General features: G+C 44.4%; 1 protein-coding gene across 1 annotated transcript in view; it reads left to right on the top strand.

Annotated features, from left to right (window-relative positions):
• Window positions 1-25,649, top strand: part of RNF8 (ring finger protein 8, E3 ubiquitin protein ligase) — a 57,305-nt gene that overhangs the window by 26,356 nt on the left and 5,300 nt on the right. Inside the window, exons 4-8 of the mRNA XM_014545716.1 lie at window positions 7,087-7,827; window positions 10,275-10,337; window positions 12,467-12,556; window positions 14,614-14,721; window positions 16,794-16,998. Of these exons, the coding sequence (XP_014401202.1) occupies window positions 7,087-7,827; window positions 10,275-10,337; window positions 12,467-12,556; window positions 14,614-14,721; window positions 16,794-16,998 (1,207 nt within the window). The remainder of the gene's footprint in view (window positions 1-7,086; window positions 7,828-10,274; window positions 10,338-12,466; window positions 12,557-14,613; window positions 14,722-16,793; window positions 16,999-25,649) is intronic.

Raw genomic sequence — 25,649 nt, forward strand, 5'->3', positions numbered from 1 at the left:
AATAAACCTAAAAATAAAAAATTTAATTAAAAAAAAAAAAAAAAAAAGAAGAAGAAGTACAAGTAGATTTTTACAGAATAGTCACGAGGATATAAAGTACATCATAGGGAATATAGTCAATAATGTTCTAATAACTGTGTATGGTGTCAGATGGGTACGATTTATCGGGATGATCACCTGAAACTAATATAAATATTGTAATTGAAAAACTATAATCGAAAAATAAAAAGATTTTTTTTGAAAGATATGATAAGGGATATAGATGAACATCCACTTGGAAGAGATGTGTTAGGGCAAGGTGTGTGGGAAGGGGCGTGGAACTTTCATGCCTGTCTGGGTACACCATTCTCCAGCACCTCCATGTGTTCACCAACCCTCAGAACCTGTCCTTTTTTGGGGTGGGGTAATGGAAGCTTCATTACAGAGGCATGATTGATTAAATCACTGGCCACTAGTGATGACTTCAACCTCCAGCCCTCCCCTCCCAAGAGATCCAGGGGTGGGAATTAAAGTTCCAGCCTCCCTGGAATTAGCCCTCATTCTTAGGTGACCTAGGGACAGTCCCAAAGTCATCTCATTAACATAACAAAAGGCCTTGATCTCTTATCACCGATTAGGAAATTCCAAGGGTTTCTGAAACTCTGTGCTAGAAAAGGGGGTGAAGTCCAAATATATGCTGCTGCTTATAATTCACAATATCACAGGTGTCTTGCAGACCTGCCCAGCAGCCTCCTTTTTCATGCATAAAACTGCTAGATTTAAGCTGTTGGAGAAAGTACCTTCCTGCACTGGGTTAAGTTGAGTTGGCACTGTGTTGAAGGAGAGGCTAAGTAAATTGGTTCAGCACTCTTGGCAAGGCACTATGAGAAAAGAAATTGGCACTGAAAAGGGGACCTTAGAGATGATATAGTTTAACCCCTTCTGGGGACAGATGGATTTGAGGCCCAGAGAGAGAAATTGATTTGCTCAAGGCCTTCTACATAACTTGTTGAGTGAATAAACCAGGGCTCAAACTCAAATAAGTCTCTCTGCTATGCCCCATTTTCAAATACTAGTGGAGGACACAGCAGTTTGTTATCCTGGCTGCGTGATTTAAAATAATAATAATAATAATGCATATCTCTGACATAGCTGCAAAGTTTTAAAGTCCCTACAGTAGCTTATATCAAAACTTAATCCTTGGGGAAAGAAGTTTTCCTCATCAGAGTTGGGTATTTGAGTAACAGAGTTAACAGTATTATAGAGATGGTTGTCTGCTGCTGCTTTCCTTGATTATGTACCACACAGATGAGTTCCATTGATGGGATAGCAGATTTTGAGGGGTTGGGAAGCCACCAGCTGACTGATTTTAATGTTCCTTGAACATCAACCTCAGGGACGTAGAGGCAGCCTGTGACAGCAACAGATATGACAGTGCTCCCCGGTTGCTCTCCAGTTTGTTTTGTACCCTTTCTTCTAGGGCTGTTATCATAAGGTTCCTCTCTCAGGTCTCAGATAGAGAAGATAGAGGGAAGGTGGGCACCTGATTCTTCCAAATGTTTTCTGGTTTAAGCGTCTTAGCTTTGATGCAGTTGGTGAGGTAACTGAGTTTTGAAAGAAAGCAATAACTGGTTGTTTTGATGGAGCAACTATTCTTACCAATAAGCCCCTCTCCCCACCCCCACCCCCCCCTTAACATACTTCTTTTCTTTTTGGCAGGAAGCCTTATCAGCCTTCTTCTCCTGATGAAGGATTTGAATTTTAGGTGCAGGATATTATTGTTATATTATATCTGAAATCTTTTGCCAAGTCTTTTTAAGATGTAGATATTGTTAGTAATTCAAAACTCAGAACTACATTCTATCTTCAAAAAATGATCTCTCTTATATGCTGGAATGGCCAGACAGGGAAAGCTTAAGTACAGGTACAAAAATTGCAATAATATCAATTCTAGTTTAAAATTAAGTTAGAAAAAAAAAAAAAACCAACCTTGGAGGATTGCTTATTTTGCACATGAAACATGTGGATGGTTGTAGTTATATAAATTTCAGTTAATTTAGTAGCTCTTCAGGTAGTTCATCCTATGTATTGGTATCCGGCTGTTTCAGAAAATTTGTGGTTTCAAAGTCACAATCTGAAATGCTTTGGTGGGTTTGCTTATCTCTAGTCCTAGAGACGCAGGCATATCGTTTGAGCCTTTCCCATTCTTCCCCTCCTGTCACATTGCTGTTCACCTGCTACTTAGTGATTCCTGCTTTGGTCCTTCTGTAGGTTCTGGCATTTAAAGTCTCTGGTGAGTTATACTGTGTGAACATGCCTTGCTGCTTGGTCTTCCAGCAACTAGAGCAGTGGTTCTCAACCCTGTTTCAGTTTTTGTCTTTACCTGGATACTTAAAAAAAAAATACTGATGGTATCACATTAAAATTACGAACTTCTATTCATCAGAAGACACCAATAGGAGAGTAAAGACAAGCTCAGAGTGGAAGATATTTGCTACACATAACGGATGAAGGACTTATAATTGGATATTTACAGGACTTCAAATCGTTAAGAAAAAGAAAGATAACCCAGTTTTTTAAATGGACAGGAGCCAGGCACTTCACAAAATATTGTATCCAAATGTTCAACATCCATCAAAAGTTGTTGAGCCTCGCCCTAACCAGTTTGGCTCAGTGGATAGAGCGTCGGCCTGCGAAGTGAAGGGTCCCAGGTTCGATTCCGGTCAAGGGCATGTTCCTTGGTTGTGGGCACATACCCAGTAGCGGGTGTGCAAGAGGCAGCTGATCGATGTTTCTCTCTCATCGATGTTTCTAACTCTCTATCCCTCTCCCTTCCTCTGTAAAAAAAAAAGTTGTTCAGCCTCATCCATGATCAGGGAAATGCAAATTAAAACCAGGGTGGACTAGCACTACATACCCACCAGAGCGGCTAAAATTAATACTGAATGTGCCAGGTATTGATTGGCAAGGGTGTGGAGCAAAAGTTGTCTGGGCAGAAGTGTAAGTTGGTACAACTATTTTGGAAAATTATTTGGCATTATTTATTAAAGTTGCACTTATATATACCCTGTGACAGTATATTTAGTCACAGGGAACAGGGAAATAGCCCAGATGTCCATCAACAGCATAATGGAGAAATAAACTATGGAATATTCTTACAATGAAACACTATACTGTAATGAATGTGAATGAACTGCTTCTATATCCAACAACACAGATAAATCTTACAGACATAGAATGGAGTGAAAGAAGACAGACACCAAAGAATATATATTATGTAATGGCATTTATTTAATGTCAAAACCAGCAAAATTAATGTGTGATGTTATGCCAGTCTAGTAGTCACCTGATAGGGGTAGGAGGAGACTTAGTGACTAGAGAAGGCAAAAGGAGGATTCTGGGATGCTGATAAATGTGGGTTAGGGTATTTTTGTTTGTTTGTTTTTTAACTTTGTGGTAGTTACACTGAGATGTTCACATTGTGGTTAGTCATCTAGTTGTACATTTCTTATTTGTGCACATTTATGGTTGTATGTTATGTTTCAGTGAAGCATTAGAAATATTGACTGATACATACCAATTAGAATTGCTGAAATAAAACAATACCAAGTGCTGGTGAACATGGAATCGTAAGCATTGCATGTGTGAATACAAAATGGTACTGTCACTTTGAAAAATAGTCTGGCAGTTTCCTGCAGCTAAACATACACTTACCAGTGATTCTGTTTCTTGGTATTTACCCTAAATTAATGAAAACTTAATGTTCTCAAAGAAACTTGTGTGTGAACGTTTGTAGTAGCTTTGTTTAATTATCAAAAACGGGGACAACAACTAGGGAATGGATAAACAAACTTGTACACCCATGTCTGGAATACTAGTCAGCAATAAAAAATACCCAACTATTGTTAATGCAACAACATTGGCAAGTCTCAAAGTCATTGTGCTAAGTGAAAGAAGCCAGACTCAAAAAGGATACATACAGTGTGATTCCATTTATACAACATTCTGGAAAAGGTAGGGCAGAAAACAGATGAGTAGTTGAATAGGAGTTGGGGAGGGGTTGCCTGGAAAGGGCCACTATGACTTGACCCAATTATAGACTATATGTATTTGTATATAAACCTGATGCCTGGTTCTAGCCTCAGACTGTTAACTCAGTCTGAGGGTGAGACTCAGGTATTGCTATTTGTTTCAAACATTTCCAGGTGATTTCACTGAATAGTCAGGGTTGAGAATCACTGAGCTACATAAATCATCTGGAAAACTCCAAGAGAACATTGCCTTTTGACTTTGGGTTTCACTCTCCAACAACTGACTAAAAACGCTGGGCAGAGGTTGAGCACCAGGTGAAGTGATTATTGTATAGGGGTGTGTGCTAGCCCACCTTTTCCCACTGATGGCAAAGAGACATTAGGCAGGCTTTTGTTGTTGTTGTTATCACTTTGCTGCTACTGGCATTGTTCAAACTGGTGATTATGAAAACCTACATTAAGAAAGGCTTGGCCCTAGCCGGTTTGGCTCAGTGGATAGAGCGTCGGCCTGCGGACTGAAAGGTCCCAGGTTCGATTCCGGCCAAGGGCACATGCTCAGGTTGCGGGCTTGGTCCCCAGTGGGGGCCATGCAGAGGGAAGCCGATCAATGATTCTCTCTCATCATTGATGTTTCTATCTCTTCCTCCCTTTCCCTTCCTCTCTTAGATCAATAAAGAAATATATTTATAAAAAAAAGAAAAAGGCTTGAACAGAGTTATTTTATTTAAACCATTGTATTTGAGATTATATTCTGGGCAGTATTGATTGTTCTTATATAGCTATGGTATTTTCATCCTTTTCTATAGTCACCTTGTGAACAGACCTGACTCAGGGCTGTGGTCCCAATTATACCACTAGGTGTCACCAGGAAGTGATGAATGGGTAAACATAGAAGGATCTGAGGGTAAAATGTGATGGGGAAATGTGAGAGCTTATTTTCCAGGCCTAAAGGGCTCTGAAGGAGGCAGCTTAATGCAGAGGATCTAGTGGAAGGCTGCAATATGTCTTGAAAGTTTTCCCCAGCTTTTTAGGGACTCCCTGTTCTCTCTAGTTTGGGGCTGCTTCTGTGACCTTCATTCTTTATTTCATCTCATCTTTGCCTTTGAGGTTTTTCTTAAATGTCTATACCTTGGCATTAGGTAGCCTTCTGTGTCACACTACTTTTACTGAAACCTTTTTCCTAAGTATAATCTATTTTGATATAAAACTTTTTAAATTTAAATTATGTATTGTTGAAAGTATTACATATGTCTCCTTTTTCCCCCATTGACCTCTCCCCAGCCACTCCCACCCTCCTGATATAAAGCTTTTAAAATCAATTCTTCTACCTCCTTCCCCTTCCTGTGTTATTTCTCATGTGTTGTCAGCAGAACTCATCAGTCCTCATTCATAGTTTCTCAGGCTGAATATGAATAGAAAGGTTGGGAAAAGGCTAGCCAGATAAGCCAGGTTAGACCCAAGGCAGTGGGTGAAAGCCGGTCTTTCTGTATATATGTATCTATAGCTGTGCTCTGCTTTCTCTCCCTCTTTCTGCTTGAGCCAAATGATATAAAGCCAGAAATAAGGGCCTAATACCAGAACAGAGCTGAGATCCGATCTCTATTGCCTTTCATCTTCTGTACCTTGTGGTCAAGCCCCCACCTCTCATATTTGGGTTAAACAGGTAATTGTTGTAGCTAAAAGTAGGTAGCTATAGTTACCAGCACAAACATAAATCTTAGTACCAATTCAGCTGTGAGCTTCATCTCTGGCCTGTCCCCCAAAGTTAAGTCCTTGATATGGGTTAAAGTGCCCACTTGTTTCTTTAAACTCTAAATTCTTCATTACCATTAGGCATCTCTTAGCTAACCCAGCTTCACATAATATCCCATTGCATTTATAGGGTGTGCTTTTATGTGCCCTTGTGTTTTGCTTTCTACTATCAGCTGCTAAACATTTTCATGTCTTCCAATTTTGCACTCCGTATATTTACCTTGCAAGATGCTGAGCATAGAATGGAAGTGATTGTTGATAAATCAAGCCAGATCATAGTAATAGTAGAGAGCACTTATATAATGCTTACCATGTGCCAGACACTTTTCTAAATATATTACATATGTTATCTCATTAAATCCACACAAACACCATGAGGGAGAGACTATTATTATTTTCTGTTTTATAGATGTGGTAACTGAGGCTTAGAGAGGTTAAGAAACTTGCCCAAGTCCCACAGTTGTTAAGTGATGGAGCCTGATCACAGACTTAGGCATTCTGACTCCAGGCTCCATGCTCTTAACTCTGAACTCTGATTTAGTTATAACCATAAAGCATTTATATGTGAGTCACTGTGCTAAATGTTTTACATGTATTTTCTCATTTATTCCTCACAGGAATCATGTGAGGTAGGTACTATACCAGCCCTATATTACAGACAAAACTGTTGAAGTAAATTGCCAAAGGCCATGCAGCTAATAAGCCCAGTAGGTTAAGAGCCCAAATCTGTCTGAGTCCAGAGCTCCAGCTTTTCACCACTATGCCCCTGGACCTCTCGTGCTATTAAGTGGGTCAGATCTCACCTGCGGTTTGACCCCAGGACAAGTGTTGGCACTCTTTTTTTTATTTATGTGTCCTGGAAAGTGCTCTGCTCACTCACCAGTGTGTTCAGGGGGCACATGCAGAGACGGCGCTTGCTGGGCTTTCCTGGTCAAGACTTTCCTTTTGAGCTTTATCGTTAGATGCCACTTTCTTTACTAATAGCCAATTTTTCAGTCCTGGGTCAATAGGAGCTATTACATTTCCGTTTCTTTCAATGCTACTGCATTTATTTGAGTAATTCATCCACCGGTATTAAGGGGATTCCCGCCTGTTACACAGGCCGTTCTCTATGGAGGCATGAATGTGAAATACAGGTAAAAAGCCAGAGTGCTGTGTGAAGAATGCTGTTTCTAAGGACGGTGGTTTATGAACCTTTCTTTTCTATTTGTTCTCAAGGGTTTTCCTTCTGAAAAGGCTGAAGGTTTTGTAGCAGCAGGGGAGACATTCCATTAAGAGGAGGAAAATCGTGAAGCTTATTTTGTCTTTCTTTCCCTTTTCCCAGAGTCTGAATGGCGTTTGGCTGAACAGAGTACGTCTAGAGCCTTTAGAGGTCTATTCTCTCCACACGGGAGACCGCGTTCAGCTTGGGGTGCCTCTGGAAAATAAGGAGAGTGCAGAGTATGAATATGAAGTTACTGAAGAAGACTGGGAGAAGATGTGTCCATATCTTGCCCCAAAGAATGATCAGATATTGGGGAAAAACAAGGGCTTGAGAACTAAAAGGAAATGTAGTTTGGATGAATTAGAGGGTCCTGAAGCTGAAGGCCCCTCACACTTGAAATTCAAAATGAATAAAGTGTCTAGTGAACCTGGTCAGCCACTGAGGTCACGTGGGAAAGGTGAACTGGCCAGTGGACCCTCTGAACATTGGGAACCTCAGGTGACTTCTCTTGAGCCAAGTGAGAACGTCTCAGGGGCTCATGTTTTCTCTGGCCCCACCAAAGTCCTGGCACTGCATCATCACAAGCGGAAAGCCTCAAACCTGTCAGTATCTCAGAGCCGCCTAGAGTTGTTCAAGGTGACCATGTCTAGGATTCTGAAGCTCAAAACACAGATGCAGGAAAAGCAAGTAGCTGTTCTGAATGAGAAAAAGCAGACCCAAAAAGGGGACTCAACGAATATTGTGCAAATGGAGCAGGAACTGCAGGATTTACAGTCGCAGCTTTGTGCAGAGCAGGCCCAGCAGGAGGCCAGAGTGGAGCAGCTAGAGAAGACTTTCGAGGAAGAGCAGCAGTATCTCCAGGTACCACACAGGAGGGAAGGGCAAGAGTGCCTCTCAGGGTGGGCAGGCCTTTGTGAGCCTCTGGATCAGGGACCTAATGCTGAGCGCCAGGGACAGGAGATGGAATGGGAACAGAAAACTTCGAGGTAAGAGAAGGGGGTGAGTCAGGTTAAGGCTTCAGTATGATGATCAGGTCAAGAACCAGAGCTGGGTGCCAACGAGGGGTAAGGTGACTAGCAGAGCCAGCCCCAGGTTGTAACTGATGTCGGGATGTAAAGATGAGGCATTTCAGAACTGAGGTAAATTCAGGGGATTGGATGAAGGTCAAGGTGCCACAAAACCACAGTCCTCTCCATTTAAACCAGTAGTTGTCCTCATGAGTTTTGGGGGTTTTTTGATCTGTGATCAAAGCCAAGTCAGTCCCAAGGCAGCTATAGGCCAGCTGGCTACTCTGCCCTTGATGTACCTGTTAGCTTGTTAGCTCTGTACCGAACCTAGGAAGTGGGAGGCAAAAAATGCTTTCTCTCCATCCTGAGCAGCCAGCGTGGGAGGAAACAGGTCCACCATGATGCAGTTGTTGGGTTGAGTGATAAGCCACCTTCCACAGTGCCTTTAGCAAGAAGGTAAAATAAAGACTCTCTCAGCTGTGTCAAGATAAGGCCAAATGTGTCATCCCCGAGTCATTTTCTGAGATGACAAGCTGTTGCAAAAGGCTTCTAGGCTAGAGCTGGTCCTTGCTCAAAAATCAGTTCCACAGGTTTATTCCCACCTACTTGCTCAGGTAATGTTAAATGTCAAGAATTCCCCACTGTTGACTAGAACTAAGACAGACCAGTGAGGATTGCTGTGAATATGCTTTTATCTTGTGTTTACTTTGTTCAGGGCAAGGAACAACCAGCAGTGTTCTCTTATTTCTGAACAATTTATCAGTTTCATTCTAATCTCTTGTCCCCTGGAACTGGTAGATTAGCTGAGGCCATGGATTAACTACGTCTTTCCAGGGGACACACTGCTATGTATACCTTTTTGCTTTCCTTTTGCAGCCTGGACTAAGTTCTTGAAATTGACAGAGGGAGGTTTATCTCTACACTAGAGGCCTGGTGCACGAATTCATGCATGGGTGGGGTCCAGCCGGCCCGCCCCAATTGCGGCCAATTGGGGCCGCCCCATGGGAAGGAGCTGCAGGAGGTTGGCTGGCCAGCCCCGCCCCCATTGGGGTGGGGGTGGCCGGTAGGAGGGGCTGTAGGAGGTTGACCGGCTGGCCCCACCCCAATCAGGGTGTGGGGGGCCGATTGGGGGCAGGGCTGGCCGGGGGGAGGGGCCGTGGGAGGTTGGCCAGCTGGCCCCTCCCGCATTGGGCTGGTTGGCTGGCCACAGTGCACGTCATAGCAACTGGTCATTCCAGTCGCTTAGCTTTTATATATATAGATATGTGCTATATGCCGCCATTCCTGCAGCAGAACTCTCTTTAAGGGCTAATGTGTTCAGGAATGAGAGTGACTGTTAATATTTGTGGCTTCTCTGGGCATGCTTGAAGGAATAGCTGGAAAGTCTTTTTCCACATCAAAATGGTAAAGAAAAGCCAAAAGGACTGGTTAAGAAATTTTCTCAAGGTATGAGAAGCTCACATATAAATGGCTCATAGTATCTAGTCCTTTATTTATTGGGTTGGATTTCCCTTTGTCACAAGCCCTAGGGATTTTTTCTACCCGACTACTTGTTCAGAAGTTTATTTAACCCTTCCTGCTTCACACCGATGTTTGTTTTTTTTAAGCACCCATGTTGCCTGGGTTCAAGTGGTTATAAAGATGCTTAATAAATGTGTCATACCTATAAAATATTTAAAACCGTTTTAAGTCAGTATATTTAAATTAGAGAATAATTTCAAGTTGGCATATTAGATGGATAGATAATTCTTTAAGGAGGGAATGGCCCAGAGGTTCTGTGGAATGTGCTGGTCATAGGGTAATGATGATGTGGAGGGCACCCTGTCCAGGGGGTGATGGAGGAAATACAGCCTAAGTTCAGGCAAGGGAGGAGGAGCCGTTCAAGGCTGGAAGTGGCAGAGACTCAGTGTGAGAGATGGAGGTGCCCAGAATCAAAGGGAGGAACCTATGAGTGCCGGCCTGGGGATGGTGCTTAGAGAGTTGGCAACTCAGAACCTTTCAGTTAACATCCTTTGGGGAGTCACCACATTTGTGGGAAATTAATCCAGAGTATTTTCTCCAGAACAGCCTGAGTGGTGGCTTACAAGTGACAGTCCTGAGGCGAGCAGTATTTAAGCAGTTAACTCTTCTTAGATCCTTTGCTGCCAACAGCTTGAGTAAAATGGGAAATTTTCCACCTGCTTCCTGCCCCCTGTTGCTTCCAGATGCTCATGCTAGCTGGTCTGCTCTGCTTGTTGCTGGATTTTGTTGCTTGTTTCCCTCTCTGCCGGGAAACCTTCCATTTGGTTTTTGGTTTTGCAGGGTTTGGAGAAAGAGCAAGGAGAAGAGGACCTGAAGCAACAGCTGGCCCAGGCTCTGCAGGAGGTAACTTAGCTCTTGCCATTGTGGGCTGTGGAGTGGGGGCAACCAGGTTTCGCATGGCCACTGGCTGCCTCTGCTGCTTAGCGCACACCTCTGCAGCACCTGCAGTCTAGGTAGAGCAGGTGACAGCTGCTCACACCATCAGGTCGGAGACTGGAGCCTCACAGACATGCCAGACCTCAGCATGGAAACTCATCTTCATCTGAGCAGAAGCTGCTCTGGTGAAGACGGAATGGAGCCTGTAGCTCCGTTATGAGGCTCTGGGGAAGTGCTGCATCTCCAGGAAGGTGAGGGCAGCAGAGGGGAATCGTGAGCCATGCCTTAGCCACCACCAAAGCCTGCAAGGTCTCCATTCTGTCATGGATCCCAAGCTGAAGCTGTCCAGAACCCATTCGAGAATGTTCCAATTAAGCATTTTAGGTCAGGTTGAGAATGTGCAGTTTAACAGTCAGCAAAACATACTGATTTACTGAAAAGGCAGGGCTCATAGGAGCAAAATTCTCCTAAAAGATAGCTTGTAATTTATTTTATTTAACTTGACTACTTTTCTCATCTGATTATTTTTATAAATTTTTTTTGCATCGTTAAAACCTGCTTTGTCTTCTATCCTTTATGTGTTAAAACGAGTAGTTTGATGCAAGTTTAGTCGGGTTAGTGGATGGTTCGTCTCCTTGAGAAAAGTGAGTGATCACATTAGAGTTTGTTTAGGATAATTGATCCTTACAGCTCTTTTATTGCACACCTACCTCCAACCTTCTTGCAGTGCTAACAGTCACATGCTATTAAAAGCTTGGGAGGTGCCTGCCTTGATTCCTTGAGAGATGCACAAACAGCTTTGGGAAGAACTAGGTGAAAATTCAATTTGTTTGGAATTTTATTTTCTAAGTTTGTTTATTTTCTAGGGTGAGAGGGTAGGCATGCTTCCCATGTAGAGCATTATTAAATTAATATTCAGATACTGTTTTGAAATTGACTGGGAAAGATTAAGGTTCTGCTGCTTGGAAATCCCTGAGGGATCACTGCATACTCCGCACCCACAACTCCTCACCCTCTCCTGAGACAGAGAGGAAAACACTGTCATTCAGCATGAGGTGCTGGCCCAGTCTCCACTCATTAGCCTCAAATGGGATACTTCTAGGTCATGGTTCTGCGCCAGCATGCCTGGGGGACATAGCTCTCTCTCTCAACTGAAACATGTTGGTTCTTCTGAAACTGTTCTTTTTCATTTACCAGATCATTATAACAACTGGATTTACATAAAGTCTACAACTTTTCTGAATGCTTTCTTACCTGTTGTTTTATTATTAACACCGATATGGGAGAGGTACCGGTTTTCCCATTTTGTAGATGACTTACAGCACATCTAATTAGTGGTCAAAATGAGTGAATGCCCAGGCCTTCTGAGGTAACTGCTTTTCTCAGGAGATCACACATTTTAAAGTTTCTTTCTTGAGTAATATCTTTTTAGAAATACTTACCTTTACTCCACCTTCTTTTAAAAAAGGATGTGAGGAGCGATTTAAAGTATAAGCTACAGTTAAGCACAGGGCGTTCAGAAATTAGGTTTCATGGACGTGGAACCTCTTGGCACTCATCAGGCAGGTAGTCCCCGTGAACAAGCTGCTAGCCCTTGGGCACGCCGGGTTCCAGAAAATGCGGGCAGGGTTTAGGCAGGACTGTTTGTGCGGGAGTAGTGTATGATATGTAGAGTAAGTAGGGTAAAGGCCTTTTTTATTTCAATGAAAATGAAATCCCCGAATCCCATTTCTCCCTGATTATTTCTTAAAAGCCCACTCCCAGTGCCGGGTAGCCTGAGAGTTACTTATTAGTTCTTAAGCATTGGTTTTTAGAATCACTTGGGCGGCTTTTATAAAAATGCACATTCTGGGCCCCCAGCAACACCTCAGAATCAGACTCCCTGCAAGGCAGTTCCTCAGTTGATCTGGGCAGCCACAGAGGCTGGGCTATTTCCAGAGGGATTAATAGGTTTCATGGCCTCCCTCCCTGTTTGCTCCCTCCCCCCAAAAAGCAGCGGGGTAAGTGTCCTGAAGGAGGGGTGGGCAGGTGTGTGTGGCTAAAAGGAGGGATGCAGTGGAGCTCGTCTTGAGTGTGTATCTGCTATGTTTCTGCAGCATCAGGCTCTAATGGAAGAGCTAAACCGCAGCAAGAAGGACTTTGAAGCAATCATTCAAGCCAAGAACAAAGAATTGGAGCAGACCAAGGTACTAGAAAGAAGATGAAGGTTTAGAATTTGGTTAGTACATGCAACTCAGCATTTTCACCCGTGCAAGGGTTGCTATGGTGAATGGTGAGAGAAGAGAGTATATGGCTTTTCCCAGCCTCAGGGGAAATAATCTGTAAAATTACTCAGGCCTATAGAAGGGTCTGCCTGTAAGACAACATCTGTTTTCTTTCCTCATTCAGAAGCGAAATGCTACGGATAAGACACACTTGCTGCAGTCTAACCCATTGTCTAGGGTAGATGCTCCCTCAGTGTGTCCCACTGACACAGGCTAAGGGGTGCTGTAGTCAAAGTTAAAAGGAGTTCGTCCTCATGCATTTATGTAATTATTTCCCACATCAAATCAGTAGAACTCGTAAGTTAGGTGTTACTAACTCAAGTGCCCACCGAGGTCAGACTGGTAACGGAAGTGAGTAGTGTCCTGTGAGGACGAGGCGCACGGGAAAGGAGCCTTTGCCCCCTCCTCCCCCCTAAGAGCAGCTCTGCTGCAGCCAGTTGTTGCCATCCAGAAATGCGAGCCCAGTGTTGTCAGATCTGAGTTTTCCACACAAGAGGGAAATCCAAATGTTCACATAAAATATCCCAATTTTCAAATATTGGCAACAAGTTCAGTTTTTTGTTTTGTTTTTTAATGGCCAAACTAAACCAATCTGTAGGCTGGATCCAGTCCACAGGCCACCAGTTTGCAGCCTCTGACCCCGAATTACTGCCTGAGCCCGGCTGCATCTCACAGCTGCCCCTCCTCACAGACAGCCCTGGAGCAGAGCACAGACAGGAGACTCTGGTCACTTGGACTGATAGCCTTATCCTCTGTTAGTCACAGAGTACCTTCTTTCCCAGCCTCCAAGAAACCAACCATCTTTTTAAACCCAGCAATTCATAGTGTTCAGGGAACTTGACTCCAGTTAGAAATGGGCCCAGACCTTCTTCCCTGTCATAAGCAGTCTTGCTTTGATTAGAAGAGAAAATAAAAGATGAAAAATGAGCCTGGCCGGTATAACTCAGTGGTTGAGTGTCAACCTGTGAACCAAAAGGTCACGGTTCGATTCCCCGATTCCCCATCAGGGCACATGCCCAGGTTAGGGGCTCCATCCCCAGTACGGGGTGTGTAGGAGGCAGTCTATTGATAATGTTTCTCTCTCGATGTTTCTATCTCCCTCCCCTTCCTCTCTCTGAAATCAGTAAAAAATATATATGTTGTGGTTTTTTTTTTAAAAAGATGACAAATGAATCAATTCCCTAAATATCACTTCCTCTCTCAGAGGCTCCTGAAAAAAAGATGACAAATGAATCAATTATATTCCCTAAATATCACTTCCTCTCTCAGAGGCTCCTGATACTTTCTTTTTGGGAGATAAGGTGCTAACTTAAATAAATGACTACTTCAAGGGCACACACCTAGGATGCTCCCTAAAAAGATTGTCCACAGCGGGTTGACCTCTTGGGGAAAGCACAGGGAAACTGCACTGCAGGCCTTGCAGGAGTGGCCTGACACCCTTCCAGCCTCCAGGAAACATAGAGATCATCCCTATTTTATAGAAGAGGCAGCGGTAAAGAGCACAAGGGACCTTATACATAATGCAAACCTCCTGCCTCTGTGGACTGTTCTTTATGTCTTCTGTTTTGTCCACTGAGTTTTCAGTTTGGGGGATAATTTTATATTATATCCCCTCTGACCTGCAGTTCACTATGGGATTCTGAATGTCTCCTTCTGGCCTTGGGTGTTGGTGGGGTTAGTATACTGCCTTCAGTTCTTCTCATTTGGTTAATTTAGGGAAGGAGACAGAAGCTACAATACAAATACTGAAAAATCGGAGAGAGGAAAGAAAGGAAGACAGTACCCCCTATTAGAAACCAGTTCTGAGAAACAGTACCCCCTGGGAAATGCTTTATTCTCTGTGTTGCTCCGCCAGGATGAATTTTTAATTTAGAATCCTTCTGGATCCTCTTCCAGATGATTAGCCCTGCTCCCTGTCCTGTTTTGCATTCTCGTTGGTCTTCCCGAATGACGGGTGGGGTTGGGTTGTGTCTTTGCAGGAAGAGAAGGAGAAGGTGCAAGCACAGAAGGAGGAAGTTCTTAGCCACATGAATGACGTGCTGGAGAACGAGCTCCAGTGTATTATCTGTTCAGAATACTTTATTGAGGTAATTATGGACAGTGGCTCCCGCGCGCCTGCCACTCCCCCGACCCTGGGAGCTGCTGCTGGAGGGAAACATTGGGAAGAGCTTCTTCTGGCGGGAACTTCCTGTAGCTTTCTGACTGCAAAGTGACGTCTAGAGGTGGCCACTTCTCATTTATTCTTGTAGTCTTCTTTAACTTTCCTGTCCCTTTTCCTGTTTCATTTGTTCTTGAGCATTTACTTGATATAATCAATATTTTTAGCTGCAAAACAGCCTTTCTCTCTGTTGTTGGGGAGAAAACAGAGCCACATGGCATTAGTTTTTGAAGAATCAGAATAAAGCTGCTCAATAAAGCTACTCCTCACCATGAATGGGCGCCGTACTGAGAGTGGGCGTGCAGCACAGCCTTTAAACAGGGCGGTCATGTCATTGATGTGTGGGCACTGGGAATCCAGCACATGTGGGACATGTCTCAGGGACTCTGAGGCCTTGTGAAATGGAACAGCTCTCTCCTACATTACCATTAGTTACCTGTCATATTTTTGCACAGACTCTTATTTTTGCAAATTGTACCATTTGTGACCAGTTCATCTTACGCCACAAGTTTGAATTCGAGTTGTTAAATGACAGTGCTTTTCAGCTTCATTTACAGAGGAAGTCACATACTGGCTCTGCTTCCTTTTTTCTGGTGGTCTTTATGAGGTTGAGTCTACCAGCCTCCTAAAAACTCTCTCCTGAGCAGACCTGTTTCTTTTGCTCTGGATCCACTTTGACTTCAGGTCATAAATTTCCCCATAATTTCTAGTCATTTGATTTGGGTTTACAGACTCTACCAGGGGAAGACAGGAAAGGGGACTTGGAACAGGGGATGGGTTAGCCAACCTGGGGCTTCTGCACAGACAAACCAGACCGACAACGTGGCCTGTGTTTTGTGTACTGCATATTGCCTGACCTTTTCTACTGGTCACCTCTTAAAGTCAGTGTTGGAAAGAGGCTTCCTTTTAATCAGGCAGGTTTTTAGTGCTGTTTATAAGAATGTACCTCCTATAGTAAACAGATTGTCTCCTAGTTGGCTTTCGGGCCAACTTGGCATTTGAAACATACATTATTTCTGTGTCATTTTCCACTGCCATCCTAAAAGCAGGATGAAGACTTTTGAGCCTCGGAAAAGTTGTGTCTTAGGGAACGTACATAAACAGGAGCAATGAAGATAATGCTTTATATTCTTGGGAATGAAAAGCACGGCGGAAATGGGACCACTGGTCTCAGCGAAACCCCTCAAATGACAGGGCCCCTCTGCTTCCTCCCTCTTCACAGGCTCATTCACTCAGAGTCAGGCACTGGCAGGGAGCCCATTACAGTTTTCCCATTTTCCCCTTTTTCTTCAGCCTTTTTAGTTGCCTTTACATGTATTTTACTTTTTTTGGTTTCTTTTGAATAGAGAGGACTCCTCCTGTCATCCTATATGCGAATTTTCTGTATGTACTCCCCTTTCTATATTAAAATTGAGGTTCTAATTCCCCATTAGCAAGACACACATTTGTTTTCCATAAGAGAATTAGTGATGTGCTTGTACCAAACATTCACACACTTACTAGTCCTTCCTGTGTCCAATGACGTTTGTTTGCAAGGTAGCTAACCCATGTTGGCAGTGGCCTAAGTTGGTGGAACAAGACAGACAAATCAGCCTCCTGGGGCCTGAGTCTATGAATTTAACTTTGAGAAAGAAAATAAATCATCTAACTTGAAGCTTAAAATTTCCCATCCCCTGCCCAGCCGGGGTTGCGCAGTGGTTGAGGTCACTGATTCAATTCCCTGTCGGGGCACATGCCCTGGTTGTGGGCTCAATTCCCAATAGAAGGCAGCCTATCAATGTTGATGTCTCTCTCTCCCTCTCCCTTCCTTCCTCTATAAAATCAATAGAAACATATATTAAAAAAATGTTCCAGCCCCCAAAATGGTTCTGGTACCTTTTGTAAGCTCTCTAGAAAAGATTGTGGTTGAAAATCCACTTGGTCTTGCTTAGCTTTGAGATCACAGCCACCCTGGGAAAGTAAACCTGACAGTTCTGATGTGTGTTCACATTCCCATTGCAGGCTGTCACCTTGAACTGTGCCCACAGTTTCTGCTCCTATTGTATCAATGAATGGATGAAGAGGAAGGTAGAATGTCCCATTTGTCGGAAGGACATCAAGTCCAAAACCCCCTCCCTGGTTCTGGACAATTGCATTAGTAAAATGGTAGATAATCTGAGTTCGGAAGTAAAAGAACGACGAACTGACTTAATTAAGAGACGAAAAGGTGAGTGAGTATGTACAAGAAGGTGAGTGCCCTCAATGAAGGACTTACAACTGGTTGGGGAGGAGAGTCAGATGAAGAAGATGTGGAAGAATGGGAGAAAAGTAAAAGGAGTTAAAGATAATGTGTGAGAGAGTTGAAGTAGCATTAACTCCCTTACTTGAGCAGCGGGAAAGGGGGAGGCTTAGTGTATGTGCCTTGGTTATAGGGGTAAAAGATGTGATTAGAAACACATGGTCAGTCAGTTTGCTGTTTTGATCACTAGATGGTGCTGTTGTTCAAGACAGTTTAGTTCTGTCCAGGTGTTGTAAACCCTTGGGTTGGGTATACAGTCAATTATAAATTGGATGTGTACAAGTCAGAGATTCACAACTTGAATGCCTGAAGAAAACACATATACAGGTTCTCTCTGTGATAGTCACAGCTTAATTACACAAATTAGGCATAATGTTAAACCAGAGGCAGATAAGTTTAATCCTGCCATGTTATTGGGGGTGCTAATATGTTTACCAACAAGTCTCCCAGCTGGAGGGAATTTGGATAAAGGGAGTGGGGAAGCGGTGGGTGAATTTCCCTAACGAATCATGCTTCCATTGTGAACTCCTCTTATTTAACAAATGACCTCATCACCCCTGCTGCCTGCTCTGCTGAGGGTTGCAGAGCTGCTCTGCTTAAGACTTGAACGGCCTTTGGCAAAAGGACATGTCCCGGGGCAGAGCACAAGGGACTTAATGGATGAGAAGGTTGGTTATTGTGCCGTGATGAGTGCACAGAAGCGGGGCAGACTTGATTATCACGAAGTCCCTTTAATAATCAGTGTAGCACTGCCTTGTGAGAAAGCTGCAGAGCCAAAGTGCTGTGATAGCTATCGGCTGCGCATAAAGGCCTATCAGAGAAGAGCCAGAAGCTTGCTACCATTCCAGGTGCTTCCCACCACCTGGCCATGGTAATCCCTATTCACGTGTGCCTTTGGATGTACCTTCCCCTACCCTGGGAGCTCAGCGGCACAGGCTGCTGCTGCTGGAGGGAAACATTGGGAAGAGCTTCTTCTGGCGGGAACTTCCTGTAGCTTTCTGACTGCAAAGTGACGTCTAGAGGTGGCCACTTCTCATTTATTCTTGTAGTCTTCTTTAACTTTCCTGTCCCTTTTCCTGTTTCATTTGTTCTTGAGCATTTACTTGATATAATCAATATTTTTAGCTGCAAAACAGCCTTTCTCTCTGTTGTTGGGGAGAAAACAGAGCCACATGGCATTAGTTTTTGAAGAATCAGAATAAAGCTGCTCAATAAAGCTACTCCTCACCATGAATGGGCGCCGTACTGAGAGTGGGCGTGCAGCACAGCCTTTAAACAGGGCGGTCATGTCATTGATGTGTGGGCACTGGGAATCCAGCACATGTGGGACATGTCTCAGGGACTCTGAGGCCTTGTGAAATGGAACAGCTCTCTCCTACATTACCATTAGTTACCTGTCATATTTTTGCACAGACTCTTATTTTTGCAAATTGTACCATTTGTGACCAGTTCATCTTACGCCACAAGTTTGAATTCGAGTTGTTAAATGACAGTGCTTTTCAGCTTCATTTACAGAGGAAGTCACATACTGGCTCTGCTTCCTTTTTTCTGGTGGTCTTTATGAGGTTGAGTCTACCAGCCTCCTAAAAACTCTCTCCTGAGCAGACCTGTTTCTTTTGCTCTGGATCCACTTTGACTTCAGGTCATAAATTTCCCCATAATTTCTAGTCATTTGATTTGGGTTTACAGACTCTACCAGGGGAAGACAGGAAAGGGGACTTGGAACAGGGGATGGGTTAGCCAACCTGGGGCTTCTGCACAGACAAACCAGACCGACAACGTGGCCTGTGTTTTGTGTACTGCATATTGCCTGACCTTTTCTACTGGTCACCTCTTAAAGTCAGTGTTGGAAAGAGGCTTCCTTTTAATCAGGCAGGTTTTTAGTGCTGTTTATAAGAATGTACCTCCTATAGTAAACAGATTGTCTCCTAGTTGGCTTTCGGGCCAACTTGGCATTTGAAACATACATTATTTCTGTGTCATTTTCCACTGCCATCCTAAAAGCAGGATGAAGACTTTTGAGCCTCGGAAAAGTTGTGTCTTAGGGAACGTACATAAACAGGAGCAATGAAGATAATGCTTTATATTCTTGGGAATGAAAAGCACGGCGGAAATGGGACCACTGGTCTCAGCGAAACCCCTCAAATGACAGGGCCCCTCTGCTTCCTCCCTCTTCACAGGCTCATTCACTCAGAGTCAGGCACTGGCAGGGAGCCCATTACAGTTTTCCCATTTTCCCCTTTTTCTTCAGCCTTTTTAGTTGCCTTTACATGTATTTTACTTTTTTTGGTTTCTTTTGAATAGAGAGGACTCCTCCTGTCATCCTATATGCGAATTTTCTGTATGTACTCCCCTTTCTATATTAAAATTGAGGTTCTAATTCCCCATTAGCAAGACACACATTTGTTTTCCATAAGAGAATTAGTGATGTGCTTGTACCAAACATTCACACACTTACTAGTCCTTCCTGTGTCCAATGACGTTTGTTTGCAAGGTAGCTAACCCATGTTGGCAGTGGCCTAAGTTGGTGGAACAAGACAGACAAATCAGCCTCCTGGGGCCTGAGTCTATGAATTTAACTTTGAGAAAGAAAATAAATCATCTAACTTGAAGCTTAAAATTTCCCATCCCCTGCCCAGCCGGGGTTGCGCAGTGGTTGAGGTCACTGATTCAATTCCCTGTCGGGGCACATGCCCTGGTTGTGGGCTCAATTCCCAATAGAAGGCAGCCTATCAATGTTGATGTCTCTCTCTCCCTCTCCCTTCCTTCCTCTATAAAATCAATAGAAACATATATTAAAAAAATGTTCCAGCCCCCAAAATGGTTCTGGTACCTTTTGTAAGCTCTCTAGAAAAGATTGTGGTTGAAAATCCACTTGGTCTTGCTTAGCTTTGAGATCACAGCCACCCTGGGAAAGTAAACCTGACAGTTCTGATGTGTGTTCACATTCCCATTGCAGGCTGTCACCTTGAACTGTGCCCACAGTTTCTGCTCCTATTGTATCAATGAATGGATGAAGAGGAAGGTAGAATGTCCCATTTGTCGGAAGGACATCAAGTCCAAAACCCCCTCCCTGGTTCTGGACAATTGCATTAGTAAAATGGTAGATAATCTGAGTTCGGAAGTAAAAGAACGACGAACTGACTTAATTAAGAGACGAAAAGGTGAGTGAGTATGTACAAGAAGGTGAGTGCCCTCAATGAAGGACTTACAACTGGTTGGGGAGGAGAGTCAGATGAAGAAGATGTGGAAGAATGGGAGAAAAGTAAAAGGAGTTAAAGATAATGTGTGAGAGAGTTGAAGTAGCATTAACTCCCTTACTTGAGCAGCGGGAAAGGGGGAGGCTTAGTGTATGTGCCTTGGTTATAGGGGTAAAAGATGTGATTAGAAACACATGGTCAGTCAGTTTGCTGTTTTGATCACTAGATGGTGCTGTTGTTCAAGACAGTTTAGTTCTGTCCAGGTGTTGTAAACCCTTGGGTTGGGTATACAGTCAATTATAAATTGGATGTGTACAAGTCAGAGATTCACAACTTGAATGCCTGAAGAAAACACATATACAGGTTCTCTCTGTGATAGTCACAGCTTAATTACACAAATTAGGCATAATGTTAAACCAGAGGCAGATAAGTTTAATCCTGCCATGTTATTGGGGGTGCTAATATGTTTACCAACAAGTCTCCCAGCTGGAGGGAATTTGGATAAAGGGAGTGGGGAAGCGGTGGGTGAATTTCCCTAACGAATCATGCTTCCATTGTGAACTCCTCTTATTTAACAAATGACCTCATCACCCCTGCTGCCTGCTCTGCTGAGGGTTGCAGAGCTGCTCTGCTTAAGACTTGAACGGCCTTTGGCAAAAGGACATGTCCCGGGGCAGAGCACAAGGGACTTAATGGATGAGAAGGTTGGTTATTGTGCCGTGATGAGTGCACAGAAGCGGGGCAGACTTGATTATCACGAAGTCCCTTTAATAATCAGTGTAGCACTCCTTGTGAGAAAGCTGCAGAGCCAAAGTGCTGTGATAGCTATCGGCTGCGCATAAAGGCCTATCAGAGAAGAGCCAGAAGCTTGCTACCATTCCAGGTGCTTCCCACCACCTGGCCATGGTAATCCCTATTCACGTGTGCCTTTGGATGTACCTTCCCCTAAGTTCAGAGAAGCTGAAAGCTTAAAAGCCACACTGCTAGCAATAGGGTCTTGGTCCACTGCTTCCTTTCTCCCAGCCCTCCAGCAGGTAGCAGCCACTTTGAGTAGGGCCAGGAATCTGATGCTGATTTTCGAGCAGCTGTGGCATGAGACGCCCTCAGGTGGTCAGCTACAGCAGAGGCAGTCCCAGGGCTGGGGGTGCTGAACAGGAGTGTTGTTGAGCCTGTTACACTCAGGGAAGATATTCTGACCTGCACCCCGTTTTAAGCCCCCAGAAATTGTTTTTTACCTCCCAGGAGCCATTGATTCTGGCAGAATCCCATCGTTCCTCCTCTGCACCTCCCTCCTTCCATAGCAGGCACAGGAACACTGTACTACGGGCCAGGATGCAATGGTCCCTGAGGCACTGTCTCAGCCTCGGCACTCACCGTCTGTGGGGGAGGTGGAGAGGGACACAGGTAGCAGGGCACTAGAAACTGCGAGAAGAGGCACTCACGTCGGCCTGGGCAGGCAGAGTGCGGGCGAAGCTTCACGGAAGAAGTGCCTTTTGAATGAGTTAAAGGTTCCCTAAGGGGCAGCTTTCCAAGCAGAGGACTCAGCACAAGCAGAGCACAGAGGCTTGAGAAGCAGTGGCTTGTTCCTAGCAGTGCCCCTCATGTCCGCACCAGGTAGAATGTCTTCATGGTGCCGAGCAGCGGGTCTCCTGGGGCATTGCGAGTGCCTTCTGCTCGCTTTCCTCTTTCCTTTCGGCGGGAGCAGTGACCTGGGCACCCCGCGCTGACCAGGCTCAGCCTTTGAGCTGAAGTGTGCTGGGCCTGTCGGGGCCGGGGGAGACACCCAAGTACTTTCTTCATCCAGCCCATTGACTAGGTTTCCTCTCGAAAGTTCAGGCTCGGTAGATGGCTTCATGCAGCACTGGAAAGGGAGAGAATACCCGACTCCCTTTTCTCTCCCAGGCTAAAGAGGGTATCTCTGCCTTTCTGGTAACACGTGGAGCTGCACCGTAAGCCGATCGGCCTCCCAGCCATGTGGGTTTCTGCAGTTATCACAGTGAGCGCAGCTTTGAGGCTTCCTCTAGAGACAGGCAGAAGTTCTGAGGCCTGGTTAGGGAAACGCGCCAGAGCATCCGCAGCTCCACTGGTCTGCGGTGTGGGACTGAGCGAAAGTCTCATTTCAAATACCAGCCTTCCTAGCCAACAGAAAGCTGGTGTAATCCCCAGTGCATGGGAATTTTAAAAAGGACCAAACTTAGGCTCTGGGAGCTAGGGTTGGCAAGCCTGTCCTTGTCGGAGTGCTGGCACTGGCGGGGCGCTTTTCCTCCTGCAGGGGTTGCTCTCAGCACGAGCTCAGAGAGGGAGACCCGCCTCTCTGGCCATATGGGGCTCATCCCACCAAGAGCAGCCCCACCTAGGCCTCCCTGGCTGGTGAAGTGTCCCATGGGAGGCGCAGTGCCTCTTGACTGACGAGCCATTGGTCCCTTGTAAACTCTGGGTGGCCAGATTATAGAGGAGAGAAGGAGAATGCTAAGGTGAAGAAAGGGTGCTCTGGGGCTGAGGCAGATCAGGAGCATCAGTAAGTGCTAGTGCATGAGTAATTGTAACTCACCAGGATGCTGACACTGACGGGAGGTTTGCCGGCAGGGAAGACGTTTACCCCCTGTGGAGGCTCCCTGCCCCTGTTATTCTGTCCTCCTTCGATGTTTGTTGCTTGACAAGAGTGTTAACATTCCCACTTCGCATGAGTAATTGTAACTCACCAGGATGCTGACGGGAGGTTTGTCGACAGGGAAGACGTTTACCCCCTGTGGAGGCTCCCCTCCCCTGTTACTCTGTCCTCCTTCCATGTTTGTTGCTTGACAAGAGTGTTAACATTCCCACTTTTAGCTTTCCCCAGCAGTTTCTCTGGGTTGGGCTCAGAAAAGAAGAAAGCAAATTTTCTAGAAATAAAACCCTGTTGGTCCTTTAGGACAGTGATTTCCAGTCCAGGGGCTTTTTCAAACCACATTCCCCAGCTCCCTTGATACGATAATACTGAGCCGAGGCTAGTGAGAGCACCATGGCCTTCAGGTGTGCTGAGGTGGGGAGAGAGGTTCATGAACCACAGCTTTCCCGAATCCAGCGGTTGAGGGTCTCTAGGAAGATCAGCCCAGGTCAGTCCTGGCCCGCTTCCTGTAGTTTCCTTCAGAAACTGGCAGTCTCTGAAGAGAGTGCCTGCCTGCCCACCTGGAAGGCTGTCCCTGATATTGCCATCGCCCCTTGCTGAGAGAGAGCCTAGTGAGGGCCTGTGTGGGGAATGGCAGAGTAATAGTGTCTGGCAAGTTGACTTCATCCAGAGAGAATACTTGTTGGCAAGGACTTTTAATCCACCCAGTCCTGCTCCTAGGGCAGTGATGGCGAACCCTTTGAGCTCGGCGTGTCAGCATTTTGAAAAACCCTAACTTAACTCTGGTGCCGTGTCACATATAGAAATTTTTTGATATTTGCAACCATAGTAAAACAAAGATTTATATTTTTGATATTTATTTTATATATTTAAATGCCATTTAACAAAGAAAAATCAACCAAAAAAATGAGTTCGCGTGTCACCTCTGACACGCGTGTCATAGGTTCGCATTCTTCTCCTGAGGGGACAGTAGCTCTCAGCAAGGGTAGCGTGGGGTGGGGTATCCACCTGCATGCATCCAAACAGTGTAAAGCACTGGACTCCGCAAATTTATCTTTTACAAAATTGTCATGGGATAGAAAATTGGCAGGCTTATTTCTAGAAGTTTTTTTTCTTTATAGTCCAAAACCACCCTCCATTTTTTTGCCCCTCCTTTTATATATATTTTTCTAAATTGAGATTTTTTTTTATTCTTCTCCTGAGGATACATTTTTATTGATTTTTAGAGAGAGAGGAACAGGGAGGGGTTGTAGAGAGGGAGAAGGGGAAGAGAGACAGAGAGAGAGAGAGAGAGAGAGAGAGCGAGGAACATTGATCAGTTGCTTCTGTATGTGCCCTGATGGGGATTGAACCCACAACTAGGTATGTGCCCTGATCAGAATCAAACCCGAAACCTTTTGGTATACAGGACGATGCTCCATCAAACTGAGCCACCTAGCCAGGGCTTTCTTCTTCTTCTTTTTTTTATTGTTGACACTAATCCAGATGTCCCCACATATCCCCCTCAGCCCCCCCTCTACCAGCCCCCGAACCTCCTTCCCTCTGGCCATAACCACACTGTTGTCTGTGTCTATGGGTTATACATATATGTTTTTGGCTAATCCTTTCATCTTTCATCCAACTCCCCACTCCCCTCTGACAGCTGTCAGACTGTTCCATGTATCCATGCTTGTGGTTCTATTTTGTTTGTCATTTTATTTTGTTCATTAGGTTCCATGTATAAGTAACATCATATGGTATTTGTCTTTCTCTGACTTATTTCACTTAGCATAATCCTCTCCAGGTCCATCCATGCTGTCTCAAAGGATAACAGATCCTTCTGTTTTTACAACTGTGTAGTATTCCATTACGTAAAAGTACTACAGCTTTTTTAATCTGCTCATCTGCTGATGGGCACTTGGACTGTTTCCAGATCATGGCCATTGTAAACAATGCTGCTATCAAGCATATATTCTTTCTGATTAGTGTTTCAGGATTCTTAGAATATATTCCCAAAGTGGATCACTAGGTCAAAAAGCAGTTCCATTTTTAATTTTTTAAGGAAATGTCATACTGTTTTCCACAGTGGCTGCAGCAGTCTGCATTCCCACCAATAGGGCACTGGTGTTCCCTTTTCTCCACATCCTCGCCAGCACTTGTTTGTCGATATACACTGAGTGGCCAGATTATTATGACCACCTGACATTTATAGGCAAATTAGCTATAATTTTGCGCTGAAGTTGCTAGAGGGCCAGACCATTATAAATAGGGAAGCAGGTTGTTTACCACGACAGTAGAAGTGATTTTTTTCTGAAGATATGGGTAAACAACGCGATTTAACAGCCTTTGAACGTGGAATATATTTGAACGTGAGTGGCCAGATTATTATGACCACCTGACATTTGTAGGCAAATTAGCTATAATTTCGTGCTGAAGTTGCTAGAGGGCCAGACCATTATAAATAGGGAAGCAGGTTGTTTACCACGACAGTAGAAGTGATTTTTTTCTGAAGATATGGGTAAACAACGCGATTTAACAGCCTTTGAACGTGGAATATATTTGAACGTGAGTGGCCAGATTATTATGACCACCTGACATTTGTAGGCAAATTAGCTATAATTTCGTGCTGAAGTTGCTAGAGGGCCAGACCATTATAAATAGGGAAGCAGGTTGTTTACCACGACAGTAGAAGTGATTTTTTTCTGAAGATATGGGTAAACAACGCGATTTAACAGCCTTTGAACGTGGAATATATTTGAACGTGAGTGGCCAGATTATTATGACCACCTGAC

Source organism: Myotis brandtii, unplaced genomic scaffold (assembly GCF_000412655.1).
Source record: "Myotis brandtii unplaced genomic scaffold, ASM41265v1 scaffold420, whole genome shotgun sequence".
In the NCBI taxonomy this organism is placed as follows: domain Eukaryota; kingdom Metazoa; phylum Chordata; class Mammalia; order Chiroptera; family Vespertilionidae; genus Myotis; species Myotis brandtii.